Consider the following 26,936-nt stretch of genomic DNA (forward strand, 5'->3'; position numbering starts at 1 on the left):
GGACTATGCCATACCTCCATGCCACTTGACGTTCCTCAGTTTTAGACACCTGGCTTTCTAAAACCAGAACTTAGACATTTATGCAAGATAAACATCTAAGGGCTAGATTCACTAAAGCCTCCTTACCTGTCCGATCCGTTTCCGAGTCTTGCTGGGCGACCCATTCACTAAAGGCTCCCCATGCAAATGACCTAATCGGAAACAAGCCCACAAGCAATCCCACGGATCGCTGAGGACCGATCGCCATCATTGATGACTGTACATGCGATCCGCGCATGCGCCGCTCTCCTCACCAGCGAAGTCAAAACAAAGGGGAAGGACTGGGGAAGTAATGGCAGGCAAAGGCAGACATTGTCGAGGGCTGAGCCGGGCCTGATCTCGTCTCCCGACGGGACTCGCTGCAGCCTCTTTTTAAAAAGCCGAAGGGGGGGGAACTGTCAAGCTTACCTGTGGGGCACTTGGAACAGAACACGAAACCCGCCCCAACTCTCCTGCTCTCTGCTGCCCTTCTCCCGCCGTGCGAGCCTGTGGTTTTAACCCGCGGGTTTGAAGCGAGGCTGCACTGCGGGGTAGGGCGGCAGAGAGCAGGAGAGTCGGGGGCAACCCTTTTCCCCACAAATGCAAAGGTTTAGCAGACGGAGAGGCAGGCTTGCTGCTTGAACACACGAGGCAGGCAGGGTGGCAGAGAGTAGGGTTATTTCAGGGTGAGAGAGAGCAGGAAAGGAGTGAGCGACTGGTCCTCGTCAGTTGCTTGGTTTTGGATCGGCCAGCCCAGTCGGTGTGCCTGAAAAATGTTAGTGAATCGCTGCCATCCTAGATTTGCATGCCATTTCCCTCATTTGCATGTGCGGATCGGATTGGGTGTGGACAGGATCGGCCAGAAGGTTAGTGAATCAGGTCGGATCGGTTTGCTTAGTGAATCTAGCCCTAAGTGCTGGTTTATGCACATCATAAAACATAAATAACACTAATAAAATAAGCACTGTTTTATGTCTTAGTCTGCTTAGAATGATCTTATATGTTTTATCTATTTTCTGTTTTCATAGTACAATTTTGAGGACAAGGATGTTTTTGCTATTGTTTTGTAGAAATTCTACTTTTCACCCCTAAGGCAGATGTGGGCCAAAACATAGCCATGTAAAGTTTTCGCGTAATTCTGTTGTAATCTATCAATTTTATGAATATATATTTGCTTATTTCTGTTTCAATAAATAATGTGTGTTTTGCTCATTCATTTGATGATGTCCAACTTGTCAGGTGCAATAACGTTCCTTGTTATGCTGTGGTGTGCCCACTTTATATCTGTCAAAGATCAAAAACGCCATCCCAGCAATTCAGAAATATTCACACAGTTTAGCATAGACACATTGTGATTCCATAAAACACATTGTGATTCCATAAGACACATTGTGATTCCATATGACTATATGTTACTATATCAAAAGAGTCAAGAGATCATCAGAAGATTTCTTAGCCTCATATAATATTTGTACAGCATTAGCGATATATCACACTGTTTAATTGGCTGATATTTTAGTCATACAAGGGGTGTAGAAAAGTTCTCAATCCAGCCAAGAAGAGTATGAGTTAGATATGGTTCAATGAGTGACCTGAATAATGTCAAAACATAGAATTTCATTTCTGCAAATTAGCAATAACACTCTTTTCAGCTACAGTGGCAAAATAACGCTCAGAATTCAGGAAGTTGGTTGGTTGGACTGAGAACTTTTCAGCACCTGGTATGTAATAAAATTGAGCCAAGTATAGGGCAATCAAGCCATTGTGACATCACTGTTGAGGTTAGCTCTTATTGGTGGAATGAGGCATTATGACATCACTATCTCAGCTCTGGTTACCAGAAACTGAAACTTTTCATACTACGAGGGGGGTGTTGAAAAGTTCTCAGCCCGACCAAGAAAAGAATGACAGAGATATGGTTCAGTCAGTGATCTGAAGCAATGTCAAAACATAGAATTTCATTTCCGCAAATTGGCCCTTATTGAAATAACACTCTTTTCAGCTACAGTGGCAAAATAACGCTCAGAATTCAGGAAGTTGGTTGGTTGGACTGAGAACTTTTCAGCACCTGGTATGTAATAAAAGTGAGCCAAGTATAGGGCAATCAAGCCATTGTGACATCACTGTTGAGGTTAGCTCTTATTGGTGGAATGAGGCATTATGACATCACTATCTCAGCTCTGGTTACCAGAAACTGAAACTTTTCATACTACGAGGGGGGTGTTGAAAAGTTCTCAGCCCGACCAAGAAGAGAATGACAGAGATATAGTTCAGTCAGTGATCTGAAACAATGTCAAAACATAGAATTTCATTTCCGCAAATTGGCACTTATTGAAATAACACTCTTTTCAGCTACAGTGGCAAAATAACGCTCAGAATTCAGGAAGCTGGTTGGTTGGGCTGAGAACTGTTCAGCCCCCCCCCCCCCCCTCGTAAGTCCCCCGCTTGGTAGCAGCAGAGTGTACAATGCAGCTTCAAATATTCAAGTATAATTCTTAAATTTGATTGTCAATAAGCACCAGGCTTATTTCAGCATATAACCCTGTGCACTAGGGCTTATTTTGGCATATAAAGAAACTGTCAGCAGAAGATAATTTATCTATTAACCAGCACATTGCAAATGATCAGAAAAAGGAAACATTTTGAGTCAGAGGATTGAAGCCTGTGTTCCCGACTCAGTGTTGAGTTTCCTTGACTTACTGCTTCAGGGGATCTGGCTCTAATGCCTTCTCAAATGCTGAGAAACAATGCTAAGCTTGTTTAAGAACAATTCCAGATTTCCTCTCAATGCCGACACTTCCGTCCAGCAGTGTTTTTATCATCCAGGCTCCCAGTGATGTCGTGAACAACAAGGGGTCGATATTCAGTCCTGTATTCAATGCTGGGGCATTTCGACATTCAACATTGAACATCCAGGTTAGTGTGACAATTCAGAAGCTAACTGCATACTGGCCAACATTCAGACCACTGGTGTACTATTAGCTTGGCAGATTAAGTTAAGATAACCTTTCAGTTGTCCTAGCATTATCTACTCACTTAACTAGTGAGAAGACTGGATTTTGCTGCTAACCAGTTAAGTGCTGGCTCTACCCAAGGTATGCCCCACCCCAGGACACCCCTAACCTAGGGCAGGATACACAACACTCCGACAACATGGCAATAAATACCGTGTTGGGAGCAATTTTTAAATTTACAGGGTGATGCTCAGGACAAATGATATACAAATTACTGTATATGCATGCTATTTATGTGGAGCAGCCCCAGTATAAAGGGGGAAGAACTGTGCCTGGCACCTGCTCAGAAGAGCAAAGCGGTAGGCATAAATCCTTCCCTCCCCCATGCCTTCTGTCAGGCCTCAGCTCTTTTCCTGTTAGCTCTGTTCTCCTCCACCAGCTCAGCTGATCGTGGCTTTGGAACCGTGAGCAGCTGAGTGGCAGGACTCAGATTGACTCAGCTGATCAGCAGCTTTGGGAAGTCCTGCTGGCTCAGCTGATCAGGGCTTCCTTTGCCAGCACAGCTGATCAGGGCTCTGGAGCCATGATCAGCTGATCTAGCATGGAGAACAGGGGTTGCCACATGCCCATGTCCTGTTGTTGACTTCAGTCCATAATAGAAGGCAAATGAAATCATACTACGCTGTTGCAAAAGTCTGGATGAGCAACATTCTTTTGGAAGATCTTCAATGGTTTAAGAATTGCCATACTGGGACAGACCAAAGGTCCAACAAGCCCAGAATCCTGTTTCCAGTGGCCAACCCAGATCCCAAGTACCAAGCTAGATCCTAAGTAATAAAACAGATTTTATGCTGCTTATCCTAAGAATAAGCAGTGGATTTCCCTAAGCTACCTCAATAATGGCCTATGGACTTCCATTTTAGGAATTTATCCAAACCTTTTTTAAACCCCGCTAAGCTAACTGATTTCACCACATTCTCCAGCAACGAATTCCAGAGTTTAATTACACATTGTGTGAAGAAATATTTTCTCTGGTTTGTTTTAAATCTACTACTTAGTAGCTTCATCTATGACCTCTAGTCCTAGTATTTTTGGAAAGAGTAAACAAGCAATTCACATCTACCCTTTCCATTCCACTCAGTATTTTATAGACCTCTATCTTATCCCTGAGCTGTCTCTTCTCCAAGCTGAAAAGCCCTAGCTGCTTTAGCATTTCCTCTTAGGGAAGTCATCCCATCCCTTTTATCATTTTCATTGCCCTTCTCTGTATCTTATAGATCAGTTAATGGAGTTTTTCAGATGTAGAGCCTAGCCGACAAAATTGGCTTAGCATTAACAGTTTGGGATTTTTGTATGCAAGTCTCAATGAATGAAAATATTGAATGGAAAATGATTATTTAAGAACTATAATTTGATGAGTGTATGATTTTTTTTTTTTGTTTTTGTTTTTTATACACTGGAGATTTTGTTGCGGTTAACCCTGAATTCTATATATGTTGCTTTAAGTTGCGCACACCACTTAATTGAATAATGATTCAATAAGTGATGATAATTTACTTAACAAGAAATTATCTGCATTACTTGGTTTTAATTTACATTTATAGACATAAAGTTAGGTATGGGATTTGTGCCTAAATTTTATGCTTGGCGCCCAAAAGGGAGCATGGAAATGGGAGAATCAGGGGAAGGTTAGGAGCATTCCTCCCATATGCAAGTAATTATAGAATAAGGGGCATCCATACCTAACTTTAGGTGCAAGGATTTAAACATAGAAACATAGAAATAGACGGCAGATAAGGGCCCACGGCCCATCTAGTCTGCCCACCTTAATGTCCCTCCCCTACCGAATGGCCCTGCCTAAAGTTAGGCACGACTTGTTGATATAAACGCTATTTTGTTAACTGCGCCTAACTTTGGGTGTGGTTTATAGAAAAGCACTTAAGCATTTCATTTTTTAGCGTTGATTTTTTTTTTTTTTAGGTGCTATATAAAGAATTCACTTCTAAATGTTTTTACAGTAATACCATTATGATGAAGGAAGTGGGTGGTTTCTTTTAAAATATTGAACTACCTTAAAGAAATAACAGTTTAAAAGCAGAATTACATTTTCTTATATAATATTGATGTTTTGAAGAATCATTTGAAGCAACTTCTACTGTTAGACATTTTAGTCTCGAGTTTGGGTGATAGCAAGGCATTTTCATTTTGTTTTGGCATATGAAATTATTGTTCATGACTTCATTAACTGCCTTGATAAAAACACTGCTGGAGGTAGCAAGATTACAATGTGACAGTGCAGAAAGCGTGTCAGCATTGAGAGGAAATCTCTGTTCGAACCATTGACAAATGAGCTTATCATTGTTTTTCAGCATTTGAGGAGAATATTAGAGCCTGATCCCCTGAAGCAATGAGTCAATGAAACTCAGCGTTGAGTTGGGTTACAGTGAGCTTCAGCGAAAAAGTTCAACACTCTGATTTAAGATAAGTTTCCTTTTTTCTGATAATTTGCAATGTGCTGGTTCATAAGGTCTCTTCTGCTTGACAGTTTCTTTATGCCAAAATAAGTCTAATGCATAATTTTCTATGCTAAAGTAAGCCGTGTCTATTAATAATGCAATTTAAGAATAATTTTTTAATAGTTGAAGCTGCACATTGGACAGTCTTACAGTATACTACAGAGCAAAGGACTGATGACTGAAGTATTTAACAGTATGATATATTTCTGTAAAGCTTACTAAGGTTATATATGCCAAAAATAATCTTCTGATGGTCCATTACCTCCTTTGATTTATTAATCATTTGAAGAATCTTCGGAACGTTTCCACACTTTTATTTTTTTTAAACACTAGTTATCAAATATCTCAAAAGCAATTTAAGAGCAAATGGGATGCCCATGTGGGATCCCTTAGAGCAGGGGTGTCAAAGTCCCTCCTCGAGGGCTGGAATCCAGTCGGGTTTTCAGGATTTCCCCAATGAATATGCATTGAAAGCAGTGCATGCAAAGCGATCTCATGCATATTCATTGGGGAAATCCTGAAAACCCGACTGGATTCCGGCCCTCAAGGACTGACTTTGACACCTGTGCCTTAGAGGGTTAAGCTAAGGAAACCTGCCTTCAGGTGTGGGATCCCTAAGATAGTAGTAGACTTGGGGGTGGGTCAGTAGAGTGGGCAGACCTGATGGGCTATGGCCCTTAACTGCCGTCATCTTCTATGTTTCTATGTTTCTACCTGCAAGGTGAGCTGACTTGCCTGACTGGTCACATGATGCTATGGCACGCCCTCTTACTACGTCTCCCGCCCCAACCATTTCCCATGAAAATATGAAAGTGCGGAAAGTTTTTGAACAACTTTCGCATAATCCTACTTTAATTGACTCACAAAACATTTATTTCTGTGGTATACTTTTTACCTGTGGTAGGCGGAGCTGTCCCTGGCCTGAAGCTTGAGTAGGGTTTGCGCATATTCATAAAGGGGCCCTTACACTGTGCTGCGTTAAAAAGTGGCCAGCGCCATCACTAGCACGGGACTTTCCCATGCACTGAGGCCACTTTTAGTGTGGTTGTAAAATGGGCACATTAGTACAAGAGACCTTATTTTTTATTTATTTTATTCAATTTTCTATACCGTTCTCCCAGGGGTGCTCAGAACGGTTTACATTAATTTATTCAGGGACTCAAGCATTTTTCCCTCTCTGTCCCGGTGGGCTCACAATCTATCTATCGTACCTGGGGCAATGGGGGGATTAAGTGACTTGCCCAGGGTCACAAGGAGCAGCGTGGGTTTGAACCCACAACCTCAGGGTGCAGAGGCTGTAGCTTTAACCACTGCGCCACACTCTCCCCCTTACCTACAGTATACCTATTTTCTAGGCAATAAGAGCTCCTGCACTAACCATATGCTAATCAGCTGGCATACATCAATGTAGCAGCACAGATTAGTTTCAAGTTTAATGATAATTTGATATATCGCCTATCGTAATACTAAGCAATTATACAAATGTTATAAAATCAGGGGTACATGTCAACAAAATTGCATGGTGACAAAGACAAAACAGACTAACATGGTACAAAAGGACTGGGGCGTTGTAAGGAGGGGGCGGGGAGCAGACCGCCGCAGGTGCCTTGTCGGTGGGGGTGCTGGAACCTCTCCGGCCCACCACACCACGCCCGTTCGCGCTATCCCTTCCTCCACCCGGTACCTCTGTAGATCTTTGCTAGCGCGAGCAACTTCTCTTGCCTGTTTCTCACGCTAGCCTGGTTCCCCTCTGAATCACTTCCAGGTCAAGGGGCCAGGAAGTGATGTCGGAGGGAAATCCAAAGCTGGTGGGAGGAGCATGCTGGAGAAAAGCCACTCGCACTGGCTAAGATTAAGAGGTAAGGGGAAAGGAAGAATGTGAGTGTGGAATGGGGAGGAGTATGGAGCGTGGAAGGATCAGGGGCACAGAGAGGAGTGCTTAGGGGTATAGGAGGGCACTACCACCCAGGCGCCTCCTACCCTTGCTACACCACTTCTACTATCTGCCTCCTATGCATGCTCCCAAATCTATTTTTTTAGAACATGGGAAGCATACAACAATTCCAAAATTATCGCAGAATGCCCGAGCATGTCCCATGACAGTGCTTTATAACCTGCAGTAAGCACATGTTAACGCTTACCGCAGCTTAGTAAAAGGGTCCTATAGTTTCAGATTTTCCAAAAGTATGCACATAAATTTGCAAGAAATGTTTGTGTGCTCACTAGGGCCCTGATTCTATAAATGACACCTAATTGCTAGGCACTGTTGGGTGCAATTAATTGTCAATCATCCATGAGGTGTCATTTATAGAATCACGCCTAGTGGCACCAGTAGGTATTGAAACCTTAGAAACACTCCCATTTAGGCCAGGGTTTTCTTGGCCTAAATGAAGGTCCCTAAGTCAAACCATTCCCAGAATCTGCCCCAACTGGGCTTAGTCGCTGGTAGGCACCTTGGAATAAAAGCCTACCTTGAAGTAGTAGATGCCTACTGAGTTAGGTGCCTACCAGCTAATTGATTTACTAATGGTTTTTAAATAGGTTTTTAATGGTACTTTCAATTTACAGTGCTGATTAAGCCAATTAAAAAAAATTTAAATTAAGTCAGGTGTCTAACTTCAGGTGTCGCTTATAGAATCTGGACCTAGAAGTGTAGATATGATAGTATAATTTTGGGAGGTCATTTTCAAAAAGGAAGTTATGCATGTGATTTCTCTTTGAAAGCTTGTGTACTTTATGTTCATATTTGCTATACAGGATTGACAGCCCATTATCTAAAATAGTCCAAAAATATATTTTTTGTATATATAAATGAAGGTATATCACATGCAAATGAAAATTTAACATGTACCTGTATATGGTAAATAACCTTATATTATCTCTTTATATTCTTGAACTATGAGTTCGCTAATGTCAACACAGCTGCCTTGAACTAGGTGTAATATTTTAGCCATGCATTTGCAGGGTCAGTTCACGGTGTTATGGTACACTAAGCCACTTTCAGCTTTTGTGTCCTCCTCTTTGGACCAATCTTGCAATATGAACCATAACATCAGCCCTTTTCCTGTCCCAGATCACCCTCAACATGAGGCCCCTTCCCCTTCTATTCCTAGTGCCTCAGCATCACCCCTTTCTAGTCTTAACTCCCCCAACATTTCCTCCTTCCAGCAACTCCCTAGTATCAATTTCCTTCCAGTTCTATCCCCTCTGCTCCAGCATTTTCTCCTTCCAAACTTAACCACCCACCCTCGATTCTAACATCACTTCCTTCCAATCCTAGCCTCATCGAAACTCCAATATGAGCCCCCTTCCAGCCAAAACTCTCCCAAATATCAGCCCCTTCGAGCCCAGCCCCAGATTCAGCTTTGTTCCTGTTCTAAATCCCTATCAGCTCTCTTACAAGGGCTGTGGCTCAGTGGTTGAGCTGCTGTCTCTGTACCCAGAAGTTGTGAGATCAAATCTTGGTGCTGCTCCTTGTGACCTTGGGCAAGTCACTTAATCCTCCAGTGCCAAAGCCACAAAAAGGAGGTATGCAAGTCCCCATTCCCTTTCCCAATCTTAGCTCCCTCAGTATCAGCACCCTTTGTACATAGGAAGAGGTATAGCCAGTAGGAAAAAGGAGGTATTGATACTCCTGTATAAGACATTGGTGAGACCTCATTTAGAATATTGTGTACAATTCTGGAGACAACATCTTCAAAAAGTTATAAACAGGATGGAGTTTATCCAGAGGAAGGCTACTAAAATGGTCAGTGGTCTTCAGCATAAGGTATATGGGAACAGAATTAAGTTCTCAATACGTACACTTTGGAGGAAAGATAGACGTAAATGCGCATGAGTCGAGTCTCTTTCATTTGAGAGGAAACTCTGGAATGAGAGGGCATAGGATGAAGTTAAGAGGCGAAAGGCTCAGGAGTAATCTAAGGAAATACTTTTTTACAGAAGGGGTGGTAGCAGTGGCGTATCAAAGGGGGGGCGGTCCGCCCCGGGTGCATGGCTTTGGGGAGGTACACAGCCGGCCAGATCCGGGTCTTCCTGCCCTTCCTTTCCCCCGGCCGCACCACTATGATCCTACCTCCCCCCCCCCCCCCCCCGCCGACAAGAAGTCTTTCCGAAGTCAATTCTGACGTTGGAGAGGACGTTCCGGGCCAGCCAGGCAGTGATTGGCTGGCCCGAAATATCCTCTCCGATGTCAGAATTGACGTCGGAAAGACTTCTTGTCGGTGGGGGGAGATAGGATCGTAGCGGCGCGGGCCGGGGGAAAGGAAGGGGAGAGGCAATTTTTTTTTCCGCGGCAGGGAGGGCAGGATGTAGGCAGACAAGCTGGCTGGCTTTAGCGCGGCAGGGAGGGAGGGAGTTAGGTAGACAGGCAGGCTGGCTTTGGGGTGGCCAAAATCTGGAAGGTAGTGGGGGGACATAAGGAGGCACTGGGGGCACTAAGGACACAGGACAGGGGCACTGGTGGCACCATGGACACAGGAAGAAGGCACTGGGGGCACTATGGACACAAGACGGAGGCACTGGGGGCACTATGGACACAAGACGGAGGCACTAGGGGCACTATGGACATAGGACGGAGGCACTAAGGACATGAGGAGGCACTGGGGGTAATAAGGACACGGAAAGGTGGCACTGGGGGCCTTATGGACACAGGAAGGAGGCACTGGGGGCACTATGGACACGGGAAGGAGGCACTGGGGGCACTATGGACACGGGACGGGGGCACTGGGGCACTATGGACACAGGAAGGAGGCACTGGGGGCACTATGGACATGGGAAGGAGGCACTGGGGGCACTATGGACACGGGACAGAGGCACTGGGGGCACTATGGACACGGGATGGAGGCACTGGGGGCACTAAGGACACAGGATGGGGGCACTGGGGACACTATGGACACGGCACTAAGGACATGGGTAGGAAGGAAGGAGGGAAAAGAAAGGGACAATTGTTGGGCCTGAGTGCAGAAAGAAAGAAATGAAAGAAAGGATACACAGTCAATTAATAGATGTCACCTTTTTGATGAAAAAAATAAATGGTCACGTTACCTCTGACTTACTTTCTCTCCAGCAGAGTCGGCAGCCGTGCTGAGGTGCAGGAAGGTCCCGTGCTGACTTGTCTGCTGGCTCTGCTCCGGAAGAAGTAAGTTAGGTCGGAGGGGGTGGACCCGGCAGAAGCAGTCATTGCGGGACTTTGCCACAACTCCCTGCGTCTGCCGAGTCTACCCTCTCCGACATAACTTACTTCTGGAGCAGAGTCAGCAGGCGAGTCATCGTGGGACCTTCCAGAATGCGGCTGCTGAGTCTGATCCAGAGCAAGTACGTCTGAGTGGGGTGGACTGGCAGCCAGCAGCTACAATCATCGTGGGACCTTGCTGCATGAAGGGAGAGAAAGGAGCAGGATTGCTGGAATGGAAGAGTGGTGGAGGAAAAGAAAGGGGGCAGGGTGGTATGGAAGGGTGGTGCTGATAGAACTGGTGTACAGAGAAAGGGGAGAGACATAAGGGAGAAGGATATTGAAGGGAGAGAAAGGGGGCAGATGCTAATTGAAGAGGGGTGGATGGTGAGAGAAAGGGCAGACATTGGATGGTAGTGGGGAGCCTATGCTGGATGGAAGTGCAGATGGGAGAGATAAGGGAGCAAATGCAGGAAGGAAATGGGAGGAGAGAAAGAGGGGAGCAGACGCTGGATGGAAGTGGACAGAGAGAGGAGAAGGTACTAGATGGAAGGGTTGGAGAAAGAGGGTACATAATGGAAGGAGGGGATAAATAAAAGGAGGGCACATGATGGGGAGAAAGGGATTGAGTTAGGGAAACACTGGAGGGGTGAGGGAAAGAGGTGGCAAGCTTTAGGTAGACAGTAAAAAAAGGACATTCATGAGAGGGTAGTAAGAACATAATCTAGACAGATGCAGAAAATAAATTGAAAAGGAAAATGAGGGAAAAAAGGGAAAGAGATTGCAGAGGAGAGTTGTGGGAGAGGGAAGGAGAGGAGAGAGATGCCAGACCAATGGGGGTGAAAGGAGAGGTGGAAGGGGGAGGCATACAGTTTCTGGAAGGGGCATAGAAGGAGAGAAGATGCCATATAGGGGAAGAGAGAAGGCAGACAGTGGATGGAAGGAAGAGAATTACAAGAAGATGAGGAAAGCAGAAACCACAGAAGACAAAGGTAGAAAAAATTTCAATTTATTTATTGCTTTAGGAGACATGTGTCACTGTTTCTGTGGTGTTGCATTGTATGCAGAGTCCAGCTTCTTTCTGGTTCAATTTAACCTTTGTCTATGTATTTCTATTTTATCCCCCTTTTTACAAAACTGTTTAGTGTTTTTTAGCGCCAGCCGTGGTGGTAGCAGCTCTGATGCTCAGAATTCTATGAGTGTCAGAGCTGTTACCACCATGGCTAAAATTCACACTACAGTTTTGTAAAAGGGGGAGGGGTTAGTTTGTGATGACATATTCCATAATAGGTGAAGGTGTTTTCTGTGTTCTGTGTGTTCAAAAGACATGGGTTTTTTTTAGGATTGACTGCAGGATTGATCTGTACTAGTCTGGCTTGTTTAGTTTTACAATGGGTGTAACCTTCCCCCTCAACCGCAACTCCCCTAAAGGTATTCCTCAAATTTCTTCCCATCCTCTTTTATTCTAAAACCTCTCCTATGTATCCAATCATTAATTTGTAACTTCCTGGTAATGTCCAGTTATCTTCAAATGTAATCCGCCTAGAACTGCAAGGTACAGGCAGAATAGAAGTCACTAATGTAATGTAATGTATTGATGTTGTACTGCTCACTACAGTATGTAAGATGCTGCCTTTTCCTAGGTACTCATGTGTGACATGTGGCTTGTTACTAAAAATCATGTTTTTCGTACAGATAGAGGGGGTGTCAAAAAATGATGGGCCCCGGGTGTCATATATGCTAGGTACGCCACTGGGTGGTAGATGCATGGAAGTGTCTCCTGGAAAAGGTGGTCGAGACAGAAACTGTGTCTGAATTCAAGAAGGCGTAGGATAGGCACATGGGATCTCTTAGAGCACAGGTGTCAAAGTCAGTCCTTGAGGGCCGGAATCCAGTCGGGTTTTCAGGATTTCCCCAATGAATATGCATGAGATCGCTTTGCACTGCTTTCAATGCATATTCATTGGGGAAATCCTGAAAACCCAACTGGATTCCGGCCCTCGAGGAGGGACTTTGACATCCCTGTCTTAGAGAGAGGAAGAGAAAATGGTTACTGCGTATGAGAAGACTGGATGGACCATTTGGCCTTTATCTGCCATCATGTTTCTATAACTTTTATGTCTGTTACAAAGCAGACGCAAATGTCTGTAGCTACAATCTAGCCACAGTTTCTGCCATGTTGCCCCTACTATTTCATAAAGAAACATATGGAGATGTCTGTCTTCAAACTTCATTTGAGATAAGTTTTGGATTTGATTTGGTCAAGCCATATGTTTGTTATTTTTCAAGATTTCAAACACTGTGATGTAAGAATTCACATTCTTCATATAGTTAATATAATAGTGATTATATGGATCAATGATGACTGATGTGTTATTTAGGGCTCCTTTTACGAAGGTGCGTTAGGGCCTTAACGCACGGAATAGTGTGCGCTAGCCATTACCCCCTCCTCTTGAGCGCTAAAAACGCTCGTAAAAGGAGCCCTTAGTGTTCTGTGTAATCTCATCACAGTAAGTTTTTTTTTACCATATGTTCTTGGGATAATTTAAAAAAATCATGTTCACACTTATGTTTCTCCTAAAATACCAACTGGCATGAAAGAATCCTCCATGACACAATGGTGATGCATGCTTTGCCGGTTGCCGTGTACTGGGGTGGAGTTCCTATTTTTAATAAAGAATAGAATATGAAGAGAAATGACCTTTTTCAGCTTAATATGTCCTACCACAAATGTTGTTTTATTTTGGACAGATCTGGAAAATTTCAGTGGCCGAGCAAGAAGTGCAGTCTCTGTGAGAGAAGGACAAGGGGTTGTTCTGATGTGCTCTCCTCCACCTCATTCACCAGGTTTGTAGATATCATCCCAGTAAGAGTAATGTTTGATACAGACTGCTACTAATTTTTACATTTTTACTGTTCATGATTTTTTTCCATGTTATCATATAGGATAGAAAGCATAGGGGCTCATAATCGAAAGAGAAAAACGTCCAAAAACCGGCCTAAGTCGGCACTTGGACGAATATTGTCCAAATAAGTCTGAGTGCCGATAATAAAAACGGGTTTTGGACATATTTCTAAACGACCTAGGCCTTCATAGTGCTGCTGAACGACCAAAGCTAAACGGGGCATTTCAGGAGGAGTGTCGAGGGCGGGAGTTAGGCAGGACGTGGGCTGGCTTAGACTTAGTCGTACAGCATTTATAAAAGTTATACAGCCCAGGATCGACAGAACTTGGACTTTGTGACTTAAACCATGTAAAACATGGTCTAAGTCACAAAAACCCACCTAAAGTCACCAGATAAGCACTGCAAACACATAAAACAGACCCCCACACACTACCACAGTGATCACCGACCCCCCACCCCTATAAAAATATTAATCACACCTTTAAAATTCAGCCTCCAGACCATCATCACCTGGCAGCCTGGCATAGGAAAGCCTAGTTGTCCAGCCCAGAGGTGGCTTAAGCCATCTTGAGGGTGAGTTAGGGACTCATGAAGAGGAGGACCCATGCCCATAAGCCTCTGTAATCACTGCATTGATCCTTAAACATATGCACTCCCCTATACACCCCCAAAATCCTTTTTTATTGGCATATAAGTGGCTCCTGCAGCCATAAGGGCTATTAGGGTGGTAGATAAGTAGGTCTAGGGGATTCTGGAGGTGGTTGGGGGGCTCACCATGAACTATAATGGAGCTGTAGTGAGATGAAGACATGGCACCCTTTTTGTGAAGTTCACAGCAGTGTCCTGTAAGGTACCCCACTATTTAGGTGGCATGTCTGGGTGTTCAGTCCATCACTTTGCAGACCCCTCCCATGTCCAACAGGGCTTGTTCTAGGCGTTATTGACTTGGATGAAAAGTTGGACGAAAATGTGGTATAAAGATGGACGATATAGCGGCTTGGACAATCAGATCGGCAGGATGTATAATTAGACGATTTTTGAAAGGAAAAAAATTTTGGACGCATTTTTCGAAAATGTGTCTTAGGCTTTTTTTTTACTTTGGACGACTTGCGACTTAGACGCAAACGGACTTGGACGTCCCTTTCGATTATGCCCCTCATAATGTTCTTCTCCTTCATATGTTTTTTGTGGACAATATTATGTTTTGTTATAATATGGGGTATAAATTTTTTAATAAATTCTATATCAGCAATGTTATGACATACAGTGAAAGATTAGAGAAACTGGGCCTTTTCTCCCACAAACAGAAGAGATTGAGAGGAGACATGAACAAAACATTCAAAGTACTGAAGGGAATAGACTTAGTAGATAAGGACAGATTGTTCACCCTCTCCAAGGAAGGGAGAACGAGAGGGCAATCTCTAAAATTGAAAGGGGATAGATTCCATACGAACATAAGGAAGTTCTTCTTCACCCAGAGAATGGAAGAAAACTGGAACGCTCTTCCGGAGTCTGTTATAGGGGAAAACACCCTCCAGGGACTCAAGACAAAGTAGATAAAACAGGTTGTTCACCCTCTCCAAGGAAGGGAGAACGAGAGGGCAATCTCTAAAATTGAACGGGGATAGATTCCATACGAACATAAGGAAGTTCTTCTTCACCCAGGAGTGGTAGAACACTGGAACGCTCTTCCGGAGTCTGTCATAGGGGAAAACACCCTCCAGGAACTCAAGACAAAGTAGATAAAACAGGTTGTTCACCCTCTCCAAGGCAGGGAGAATGAGAGGGCACTCTCTAAAGTTGAAAGGGGATAGATTCCATACGAACATAAGGAAGTTCTTCTTCACCCAGAGAATGGAAGAAAACTGGAACGCTCTTCTGGAGTCTGTCATAGGGGAAAACACCCTCCAGGGACTCAAGACAAAGTTAGACAAGTTCCTGCTGAACCAGAACGTACTCAGGTAGGGCTGGTCTCAGTTAGGGCGCTGGTCTTTGACCAGAGGGCCGCCGAGTGAGTGGACTACTGGGCACGATAGACCACTGGTCTGACCCAGCAGCGGCAATTCTTATGTTCTTATATGCTAGACATGTTGTATTAAACTCAGCTCACAGTGGGGCTATTTTACTAAACTGCAATTAGGTGCTAATGTGAGCCTAATACAGGACACACTGAATATGTTAGTTTTGTCTTCTGTGCATGCAAAGCATTTGGCATTTAGTTTTTTTTAAAATATTTTTTGTAGGGGATGTGTTGGGGTGAGCATACTGATATCGCTGCACACTAAGGGGCTCATAATCAAAAGTTTAAAATGTCCAAAAAACGAGTCATAGACAAAATTGCGCGAGACAACGGCGCACCGACAACTGAGCGCAGACAACTGAGCGCAAGGTTGAGGGCGCGCCGAAGAAAAGCACTATTTTAAAGGGTTCCGACGGGGGGTGTTGGTGGGGAACCCCCCTATTTTACTTAACAGACATCGCGCTGGCGTTGTGGGGGGCTTGGGGGGTTGTAACCCCCCTCATTATACTTGAAACCGAACTTTTTGCCTGTTTTTTAGGGGAAAAGTTCAGTTTTAAGTATAATGTGGGGGGTTACAACCCCCCAAACCCCCCTCAACGCCAGCGCAATGTCTGTTAAATAAAGTGAGGGGGGTTCCCCCCCACACCCCCTGTCGGAGCCCTTTAAAATAGTGCTTTTCTTCGGCGCGCCCTCAACCTTGCGCTCAGTTGTCTGCGCTCAGTTGTTGGCGCGCCATTGTCTCGCGCGATTTAGTCCCGTCACCCAAAAAACAGCCTAAGTCCTAATAGCAGGGACATCCAAATGCCGATAATCAAAAACAACTTTCTGGACGTGCAGCAGCACTTTTAAGCTGCTGTGCGTCCAGAGAGCAAAGGGGTGTGTTAGGTGGTGTGTTATGGGCGGGAATCGGGTGGGCTTCAATCTGGAGGAACCCCAGACATAATCCAAACTTTCCTACAGGGAACTTAGATGCAACTCAAACAGGTCTAACTGCCGGTTCCACAAAGGTGCCCAAACCGACAAGAAGACCACTGAAGGATTTAAGGAATGACTCCTCCCCCCCCCCTTCTCCCCCAGTGGTCATGACCCCCTCCCACCCCCAAAGAGCAAAAAAAACAACAACTCCATAGGCTTCCCATCATCTGATCACGGCAGAAGGAATCCCCATCAGCTAAGCTGGTTTGGGGGGGATTACTGGCTGATGGGGATTCCCCATGCTAGGATCAGCTGAGCCACGGAAACCTACACCCCTCCCCCTGACATCCCTTGCTGACACTTGATGAAGTTACAAACTAATAATTTTAAAACCAATAGGAGGAAATAATTTTTTCCACTCGGAGAATAGTTAAGCTCTGAAATGCGTTCCCAGAGGATGTGGTAAGAACGATTAATGTAACTGGTCGTAAAAAAATTTTGGTCAAATTCCTAGAGGAAAAGTCCATAATCTGTTGTTGAGACAGACACGGGGGAAGCCACTTCTTGCCCTGGATCGGTGGCATGGAACTCCGCTACTGTTTGGGTGTTTGTCATGCACTTGTGACTTGGATTGGCCTCCGTGAAGTTGAGATACTTGGCTAAATGGACCATTGGTCTGACCCATTAGGGCTATTCTTATGTTCTTACTACTAATCATTCCCACTGTCCACCCCCAGACTCACATCCCCAAATTAAATGACTTTGGGCATGAGGATTCACACCAACTGAAACCTGATGTAAATCCTTGTGCTCAAATTAGGTGTGGAACTCCCAAACTCATTAGTGATCACCCCTGATCCGCCTATGCCTCCCCTCCCCCATAGCCAGGCCATCTTTTCAGTTGCAAGAAAGATTTGTGTGCACATCTTTATGGTTCATAGTCTTAGGCGCGTGAGACAGACGCGCGCCGACAAACGAGCGCCGACAATTCAGCACAGGACTTCATCGTGCCGACGAAAAACCTTCTTTTAAAGGGCTCCGAAGGGGGGGGTCTTGATGGGGAACCCCCCACTCTACTTAATAGTGATCGTGCTGGCGTTGGAGGGGTTGGGGGGGGTCTAACCCCACATTATAATGTAAACTTTTTCCCTATTAAGTAGAGTGGGAGGGTTCCCCCCCACACCCCCCGTCGGAGCCCTTTAAAAGAAGGTTTTTCTTCGGCGCGATGAAGTCCTGCGCTGAATTGTCAGTGCATGTTTGTCGGCGCGCGTCTGTCTCGTGCGCTTAAGACCCGTCACCCATCTTTATAGATTAGTGCTTAGCAAGGTGCACACACGAATCCAAATTGCCGCCAATTAGCGCCAATAATTGGTTGTTAGTACTCAGGTATTGGTACTAATTGGGATGTTACTCTATACGTAGCTGCCTCATTTTTACAAATTCACACGTAATTTCACCAGTTAAATAATGAGGCTACTATTTTATTTTGGCTTCATTTTGAAGGTAGAAATAATGGGGGATTAAGGAAAATGGCGACCTTTATTTCTTATATAAAGCTATGCCCGATGGCAGCACTTTAGACAAATCTGTGTGTGGTGCTGAGCTGGTGAAAAACCCGATGGAGATTTTTTTTTTTCCCCTTACAGACAAATATTTCTTTTGTGAAATAGGGAATCCATATGTAGATTGTTCCCCACCCAGGCTCTACCCAAATCATGCCTTTCTATCATGCCACCTTGAAATTTCTGTGTGGTGTGGATCTCCACATGCCACTGCTTGCCCTGGATTGGTAGCATGGAATATTGCTACTTCTTGGGTTTTGGGCCAGGTTCTAGTGACCTGGATTGGCCACCGTGAGAATGGGCTACTGGGCTAGATGGACCATTGATCTAATCCAGTAGGGCGATTCTTATGTTCTTACATGAGCCAAGTATAGGACAATCAAGCCATTGTAACATCACTGATGAGGTTGGCTCTGAGACACTGTGGAATGAGGCATTATGACATCACAATCTCAGCTCTGGAATGTTGCTCTCATTGGGTTTCCGGAATCTTGCTATTCTTCGAGATGCTGGAATGTTGCTACTCCTTGGGTTTTGGCCAGGTACTAGTGACCTGGATTGGCCACCGTGAGAACGGGCTACTGGACTTGATGGACCATTAGTCTGACCCAGTATGGTTATTCTTATGTTCTTACGTGAGCCAAGTATAGGACAATCAAGCCATTGTAACATCACTGATGAGGTTGGCTCTGAGACACTGTGGAATGAGGCATTATGACATCACAATCTCAGCTCTGGAATGTTGCTCTCATTGGGGTTCCGGAATCTTGCTATTCTTCGAGATGCTGGAATGTTGCTACTCCTTGGGTTTTGGCCAGGTACTAGTAGCCTGGATTGGCCACTGTGAGAACGGACTACTACGCTCGATGGACCATTGTAAGGCTGTTCTTATGTTCTTAATAGCAGCTTTTAAAAACCACTAGAAGTGGAGATGATTTTAGGATAGCATCCATAGGCTTGTAAAATGGACAGGGTACATGAGGAAGTGGTGCCACTTAACACGAGGGAGTAGTGAAATTGCTGCTCCTGCATGGAAGAGCCGGTATTTCCACGTAAAAGTTGCCAAGGCTGTGCTGCTCATATTCTCAACATGTATACGGCAGTGTCTCGATTACCTGACTTAAATGGGATTGACGGGTGGATGGATAATTGAGAATGTCGGATAATGCAGAAAAATGGGTTGAGGGATAAAAGAGAGGCATATTGAATGCAGCTTTTAAATCTCACTTATTAATGCTATTCATTGTGTTGAACAACTGTATTGTGCATGCCTTGTTCTGTACCAAACATTTTTACAGAGATCGGTTTATAAAGAAAGCCAGTGCTGCATTCAATAGTGCATGTTCCTAAATTCAAGAACAGTTATTTGAACACTGCATTGTACTTAAATCAGTGGTCTCAAACTCGCAGCCCAGGGGCCACATGCGGCCCGCCAGGTACTATTTTGATACCCTCGGTATGTTAACCATTGTTCTGGGACGTTGCCCGCCTCACTGCTGTAACCTCATGCAAGCGCTTTCCTGCGTCTGTACGCGATTGTGAGGTAGAGTACAGACGCAGGAAAGCACTTGCATGAGGATACAGCAGTGAGGCGGGCAACATCCCAGAACATAAGGTAACCATTGGAGGCAGTGCAGCTTGTGCGCGTGTCCGTAATCGCATGAACTTTCGTGAAATTTGGCACCTCTCCTGGCAGTGACTGCTTAGATGTAAGATGGCGGTTGTGTGTGCTCCAGTGCTGGAGGAGATGTGAGCTGAAGGCGGTTGCGGACGCAACCACCGAACACTTAAGGCACACGTTTTCAAGGCACAAGTCAGATATTGATTTTCCCCTCTTCAAAAAAGCCTAGAGGACTACACCAAAATGAATATGCAAGAGATCTATTTGCATGCACTGCTTTCAATGCATATTCATTGGGGAAACCATGAAAACCCTACTGGATTCCGGCCCTCGAGGACCAGAGTTGCTCACCCCTGTGCTTGTGGTCTTTATCAGTCTTCAATTTTCTATATTTCTATTAAAACAAAAATAAGTACGTCCGTTGCTTCGCATGCTTGATACCTGTGCAAATGCAGTCCCTTTCCAAGTCACAGTGAACAGTTTTTTTTTAGGGCTTCTGACTAGGCCCAAACACAATTTACAGTTCTAAACCACTCACAAATAAGCCCAGGCCTAGTTCCATCTTGGACACCCAGAACAATGGTCTTCACAAATAAACCAAGGCAACTTCCTGCCTTAGCAGTCTTTTATCTAAAGCCTGCTCCTCTCTTTCCACCACTCCCCTTCCTGGTACTGCAGGCCAGCTTCTAAAATTTATTCATTGGGGCCTCCCTGTTCTGTTCACCCTCTGTAGCCTTGGCTTCCTCTCTGCATGATCCCCACCCTCACAGTTAAGTAAACTAGGCTTGCTTCCTTTACGTGGCCCAGTGAGGGAGTGCAATTAAGGAAACCTAGGTTTACTCTAGGTACTCGTCACATAAGGGTTAAGGAAAAATTGAGAAATCATTCTTATTTTCACATTGTTTTTTTCCCCTAGAAGATTTCAGTATTAGAGCTTAGATATTTTAAGCAGTTTCGTGAATACATTTGAGTGCCAGACACACTGATGCCGAATAGAGAGCAGATGAAAGTCGAATAAAGTGACAGAAAATACTGGGATATTTCTATGGCATATTCCTTAATATGCAAGCTTCAATAAGAATGATACAATGAATAATCCCAATCTAAATATCATATGTGCTCAGTTCTCTTGAAACGACATTTAAAGCAGAAAATTGTGCATTTTGCAAGGCACGGTTGGACAGAACTTGCCAATGAATGCTTTATCAGCTACTTGCCAGCTTAGAATGGATGAGTACTGCACGGAGTAGATAATAATAATACAGACCACTGACTTTCTATTGAACTCACATTATTCTTTTCAAAATAATATAGATCTGCTTTCCATTATAGTAAACGTGTTTTGTCTTAAATATGTGTGATGCTATGCACATGCTGTCAATCAGATCCAAAGTGGGACAGCCTTTCTAAACTAAACTAAACTAAACCTTAGGTTTATATACCGCACCATCTCCGTAGACGCAGAGCTCGGCATGGTTTACAGGATTTAGGATGAGAAAGGAACTCCAGTGGAGGGTTTAAGGATTAGGTGTAAGAGGGTGTGGATGGGTGGGAGAGGCCAAAGAGGGGGGAAGAGTTACAGTTTTGAGAATAGCCAGGTTTTTAGGTGTTTGCTGAAGAGTTGGAGGGAGCTTGAGGTTCGGAGCGGGGAGGAAAGGTTATTCCAGAGTTCAGTGATTCTAAAGGGGAGGGATGACCCTAGTTTGCCTGCTTGCGAAGTACCTTTTGTGGAAGGGAAAGATAGTTTAAGAGTTTGGGAGGATCTGGAGGAGGTAGGTGTTGTGGAGTTCCAGGATAGAGGAATAACGGCAGGAAGGATGCCATGTAGGATCTTGAAAGCTAGGCATGCACATTTGAAGTGGATCCTGGGGATTATTGGGAGCCAATGGAGCTTAGACAGGAGTGGGCTTGATTTCTCAGTAAAATCAAGCCCAGACCCTGAAGAACCAATCCCATCTCTTTACTGTCCCTGCTTCCTGGATTAGTGTGAGAAAGTTTTTGAAAATTTGTAGCCTAAAGATCATTATTCTGTTTCTGCTTTGCATCTGCAGTAGGAATGTATGGTTATGCAAGACAGGAGAGACGTCTCCACACTTCAAACATGACAAAAACAACAGTGGAGATGTTCAATAATACTGGTTTACAAGCTTTATTAATATAAGATCTCGGTCTAATAAGGGTGACCAGTACAAATGTTTCATGGTCAGCTTTAATCTGATCTCGAGAAAAGCTGCTACTGCCCTGTGTGCCTGAGCTTTCCTGCGAGGTAGAGGGACTGGAGCACAAACTCTCTCAGAGGTTGTTAACGTGTGTGGCAGAATTCTCAGCTTCGGCTTGCTGACTGTGAAACATTTGTACTGGTTGACATCTTTGGTTTTGCTCCGGGGCTCCTCATTTATCTTTCATTATGAAGCTCCTGAGGAAGGCCGATCGGGCCGAAACATGTGCGTGTCGAGCCTTCACACTTATTAAACGGAGGTCTTATGTTAATAAAGTTTGCACACCAGTATTATTGGACATCTCCACTGTTGTTCTTGTCCTGTCATTTGCCATGGCATGTGAAATAGCAACACAGCCCGTGTTCTTGCAGGAAAACAAAACACTTTACAGTGTACATCCTTTCCAAAGTGCGCTCTATTCCTGATAGCACACCCATTCAGACCACTGCACATGTGTGAACCACTGTGCATGCACACACAATCATGAAATGAATGTGCGCACTTTTGGAAGTACCAACGAAACCAAAGCAGGAGAAATCACCGTCTCAGACTGGAGAAGAAAAAAAGGAGACCTCTGGGTGCTACAATACGTTATTCATTCCAATAAAAACTCGACACATATGTGTATCGGCCAAAACAGCATACATCAGGAGTCTATAGTGAATAAAACCAAATAGTGAAATATTGATACTGTAAAGTAAAAAATTTATATTAAGAAAATATACCTGAGCAGAAGTTTAAAGCCTAATACGGTAATCACCTCTGTTATCTTTTCCTAAAGCTGGGGTATGGAAAAAACACCAGCAAGAAGACTCTTTGGATTTTTTTACTTTACAATATCAATAATTCACTATTTGGTTTTATTCATCAATCATATACACAAATCATGCAAAACCATGCTTTGTGATTAATTTTCCAATCAGCACTTAGCTTTCATGGAAGTCTGTTACCTGAAAGGACCCGTTTCGCCTCAGTATATGGCTTCCTCAAGGGTGTCAATATTGTGACTGCTTTATAATCCATTAAGCATCTGATTGTAGCTTCCAACGCGCTGGATTGTGAAAATGGCATTGACAATCCAGTGCGTTAGAAGATGCAATCAAATATTTAATGGATTATAAAACAGTCACAATATTGACACCCTTGAGGAAGCCACATACTGAGGCGAAACGGGTGCCATCAGGTAAAAGACTGCCATGAGAGCAAGTGTTGACTAGGGGGAGAGTGTGATGCAGTGGTTAAAGCTACAGCCTCAGTACCCTAGGGTTGTGGGTTCAAACCCACACTGCTCCTTGTGACCCTGGGCAAGTCACTTAATTCCCCCCCCCCCCTCATTGCCCCAGGTACATTAGACAGATTGTGAGCCCTCTAGGACAGACAGGGAAAAATGCTTGACTACCTGAATAAACCAACCTGAGCTCCCCTGGGAGAACAGTATAGAAAAATAAATAAAATAATTAATTACTTGCAAAGCAAGATAATAATAATAATAATTTATTTCTTATATACCGCCAAAGCCATAGTAGTTCGAGGTGGTTTACAATGAAGAAGGACTGGACAATCAGCGAAATGTTACATTGGTACAATCAGAGAAACTAGGTACCGGAGAAAATGGTACAATCGGCAAAAGATGGAGCAATCAGGGAAAATGGTACAATCGGCGAAAATGGTACAATCGGCGAAAGATGGAGCAATCAGGGAAAATGGTACAATCGGCGAAAGATGGAGCAATCAGGGAAAATGGTACAATCAGGGAAAATGGTACAATCGGCGAAAATGGTACAATCGGCGAAAGATGGAGCAATCAGGGAAAATGGTACAATCGGCGAAAATCGGCGTGAACCGGCACCCCCCACCCGAACAACTTGAACTTACCCCCCCCCCCCCGTCTGGAACCAGCACACAACCCACAGGACGTGCCGGTGCTGCTAGAAGATCTTCCTGCCTCTGCCGAGAGGGAGAATTAAAAGGCCTTGAGCATGCGCAGATGCATGCTTCTAGAACGAATTATGTTTGTAAGCCAAGGTTCCACTGTATAGTGTATGCGTGGTATGAGAGGTGTTTTTTTTTAGGATCAATGATCAAAATCTGGAACCAATTGTGTGATCTGAGCAGGTTTCTGAGATCCTTTTTCTTCTCATAAAAAAATATGAGCTTACTGTATAGATAAGCTTTTGTGTTTCAGTAGGAGATAGTGGGGTGCAGTGGTGGCAGATGAGAGTGGTCAGGGAGAACCCTGCAGGAGTGTTCAGGACTGCACCTGCTTCCTGGCCCTCAAAAACCAGAAACATAGTAGATGACGGCAGATAAAGATCCGAATGGTCCATCCAGTCTGCCCAACCTGATTTAATTTAATTTTTTTTTAATTTTTTCTTCTTAGCTATTTCTGGGCAAGAATCCAAAGCTCTACCCAGTACTGTGCTTGGGTTCCAACTGCCGAAATCTCCGTCAAAACTTACTCCAGTCCATCTACACTCTCCCAGCCATTGAAGCCCTCTCCCATCCCATCCTCCCCCAAACGGCCATATACAGACACAGACCGTGCAAGTCTTCCCAATACTGGCATTAGTTCAATATTTAATATTATTTTCTGATTCTAGATCCTCTGTGTTCATCCCACGCTTCTTTGAACTCTGTCACCGTTTTCCTCTCCACCACCTCTCTCGGGAGCACATTCCACATTCCACCACCCTTTCCGTAAAGTAGAATTTCCTAACATTGCTCTTGAATCTACCACCCCTCAACCTCAAATTATGTCCTCTGGTTTTGCCATTTCCTTTCTCTGGAAAAAGATTTTGTTCTATGTTAATACCCGTCAAGTATTTGAATGTCTGAATCATATCTCCCCTGTCTCTACTGCTTTGAGAGGGCTGCCATATAAGATCTCTGTGAGCAGCTCAAACCCCTCCTCCAGTCCTGTACCTGCAGGAACAATCCCATGCCCACCACTTCAAGGTTTCTCCTTCCTACACATTCCTAGGCACTGGGCGCATCTAGTCTGTCCTAGCATCTAACGCAGGCCTCACCCAGCCCACCATCTCCAACTGTCTCACCCAATTCCTCCAAGCCTTCCTCACTCACACCCTGGACTACATCACCTTCTCAGAAACCCCCAGGCCCTAAAGAATAACATGGCACAGTTCTATGCCATTGCCCGGGAACCAATGGTCTTCAGGTAGCCGGCCCTCAGGCCCAACCTGCAGCAGGGGATACTACCACTATTACTACTAATGTTTATCATTTCTATAGATCTGCTAGAAGTACACAGCACTGTACATTAAAACATTCAAGAGACAGTTCCTGCTTAGTAGAGCTTACAATCTAATCAACTAGACAAACAGGAAAAGTAGGGGGTCAAGGAGTATCTCAAGCATGGCTACCAGAGTTGACAGTCGCCTAGCAGCCAGAGACAAGCCATGCACAGAGTACAAGGATGACGTAGAAGGTATCATGGAGGAGGGCAACCAGCTGGAGCAGCAGTAACACCTCTCCCCTCCCCCAAAGTTCTGTCTATTTCCTCCTCCTCCTTTGGGCTCCCACCCTGGCCCTCCTCTGGAGTCTGATGAAACTGATGCAGACTTTATTATTTCAAGAAGATAATCCACAACTTTGGAACAGTGAAAATCAGCCACAACTATGAAAAGAATGAAGAGGACCCGACACGGTCCGTGTTTCAACCTTAATATCTTCCTCAGGGGTCCTATGGATATAAATTTGTGGGATAATGAGAGTACTGTCCTAGTGATATGAAATGGTGAATAATCGGTGCTTTTTTGTGAAAAGACATGTGCTCTGAGGTGATCAAGTGAGAGAATGTCAAGGTAAATGGATATCTGTGAGCCAGAAGTGAAAATAACAGTGAATATCGAATAAGGATAAAAACCGTGCGGATTTAAAAACGGTCCTAAAAAAGGACATGGTGGTACTTGAGAGAGTCCAGAGAAGAGCAACTAAGCTAATAAAGGGTATGGAGGACCTCTCATATACTGACAGACCGAAGAAGCTGGGGCTTTTCTCCCTGGAAAAGCGGAGACTTAGAGGGGACATGATAGAAACCTTCAAGATCATGAAGGGCATAGAAAGAGTGGACAGGGACAGATTTTTTAAGTTATGGGGAACCACAAGTACAAGGGGGCACTCAGAGAAATTGAAAGGGGGAAGGTTTAGAACAAACGCCAGGAAGTTCTTTTTCACCCAGAGGGTGGTGGATACACGGAACGCGCTACCGGAGGATGTGATAGGCAGGAGCACGCTACAAGGCTTCAAAGAAGGTTTGGATAGGTACCTGGAGATCAAAGGGATTGAGGGGTACAGGTCATAGGGATAGGATTAGAGGACTAGAGGCAGTTACGAAATTAGTCAGGGACACCCTTCAGGCAATTAGGCCTGATGGGCCGCCGCGGGTGTGGACCGCTGGGCAGGATGGACCTCTGGTCTGCCTCAGCGGAGGCAACTTCTTATGTTCTTATGTCACCTGATCAGCCTCCGGTTGCAGTTGTTAGCAGAGAGGTCAGTTTGTTCCAGATTTTCATGGCACTGCCCTGCACTGTGACTGGAGAGCTGCGCACCCAGAAATAGCAGATGGCAACATGAGAACTACAGATAAGCTAAGTGCTCTGCTTTTGTGTTCATCAGCTGTTCCTTATTTGTTTTTGTAAACCGCTTTTGATAATCTGCTCCCCTGTCTTTTTGTAAGCTTGACTCCTGGTGCTACTTCCCTTAGTGGCAGGAGTTCTTGAGCCTCTGTTTCATCTAAATCAGGGATCTCAAAGTCCCTCCTTGAGGGCCGCAATCCAGTCGGGTTTTCGGGATTTCCGCAATAAATATGCACGAGATCTATGTGCATGCACTGCTTTCAATGCATATTCATTGGGGAAATCCTGAAAACCCGACTGGATTGCGGCCCTCGAGGGACTTTGAGATCCCTGATCTAAATGTAGCCCGGAGATTAGAAGCCTAGGGAGTTTTTATTCCCCTTTTTGGGTTTTCTCCCTAGTTAAGTGTCTCTCTGGTGCGGACCAGTGATAGTTCC

The 26,936-nt window shown here is 44.5% G+C and overlaps 1 protein-coding gene across 1 annotated transcript in view; it reads left to right on the forward strand.

Moving 5' to 3' along the window:
- Window positions 1-26,936, forward strand: part of CNTN5 (contactin 5) — a 1,460,727-nt gene that overhangs the window by 1,032,241 nt on the left and 401,550 nt on the right. Inside the window, 1 exon segment of the mRNA XM_033947995.1 lies at window positions 13,413-13,508. Within this exon segment, the coding sequence (XP_033803886.1) occupies window positions 13,413-13,508 (96 nt within the window).

This window comes from Geotrypetes seraphini, chromosome 6, assembly GCF_902459505.1.
Source record: "Geotrypetes seraphini chromosome 6, aGeoSer1.1, whole genome shotgun sequence".
NCBI classification, from domain to species: domain Eukaryota; kingdom Metazoa; phylum Chordata; class Amphibia; order Gymnophiona; family Dermophiidae; genus Geotrypetes; species Geotrypetes seraphini.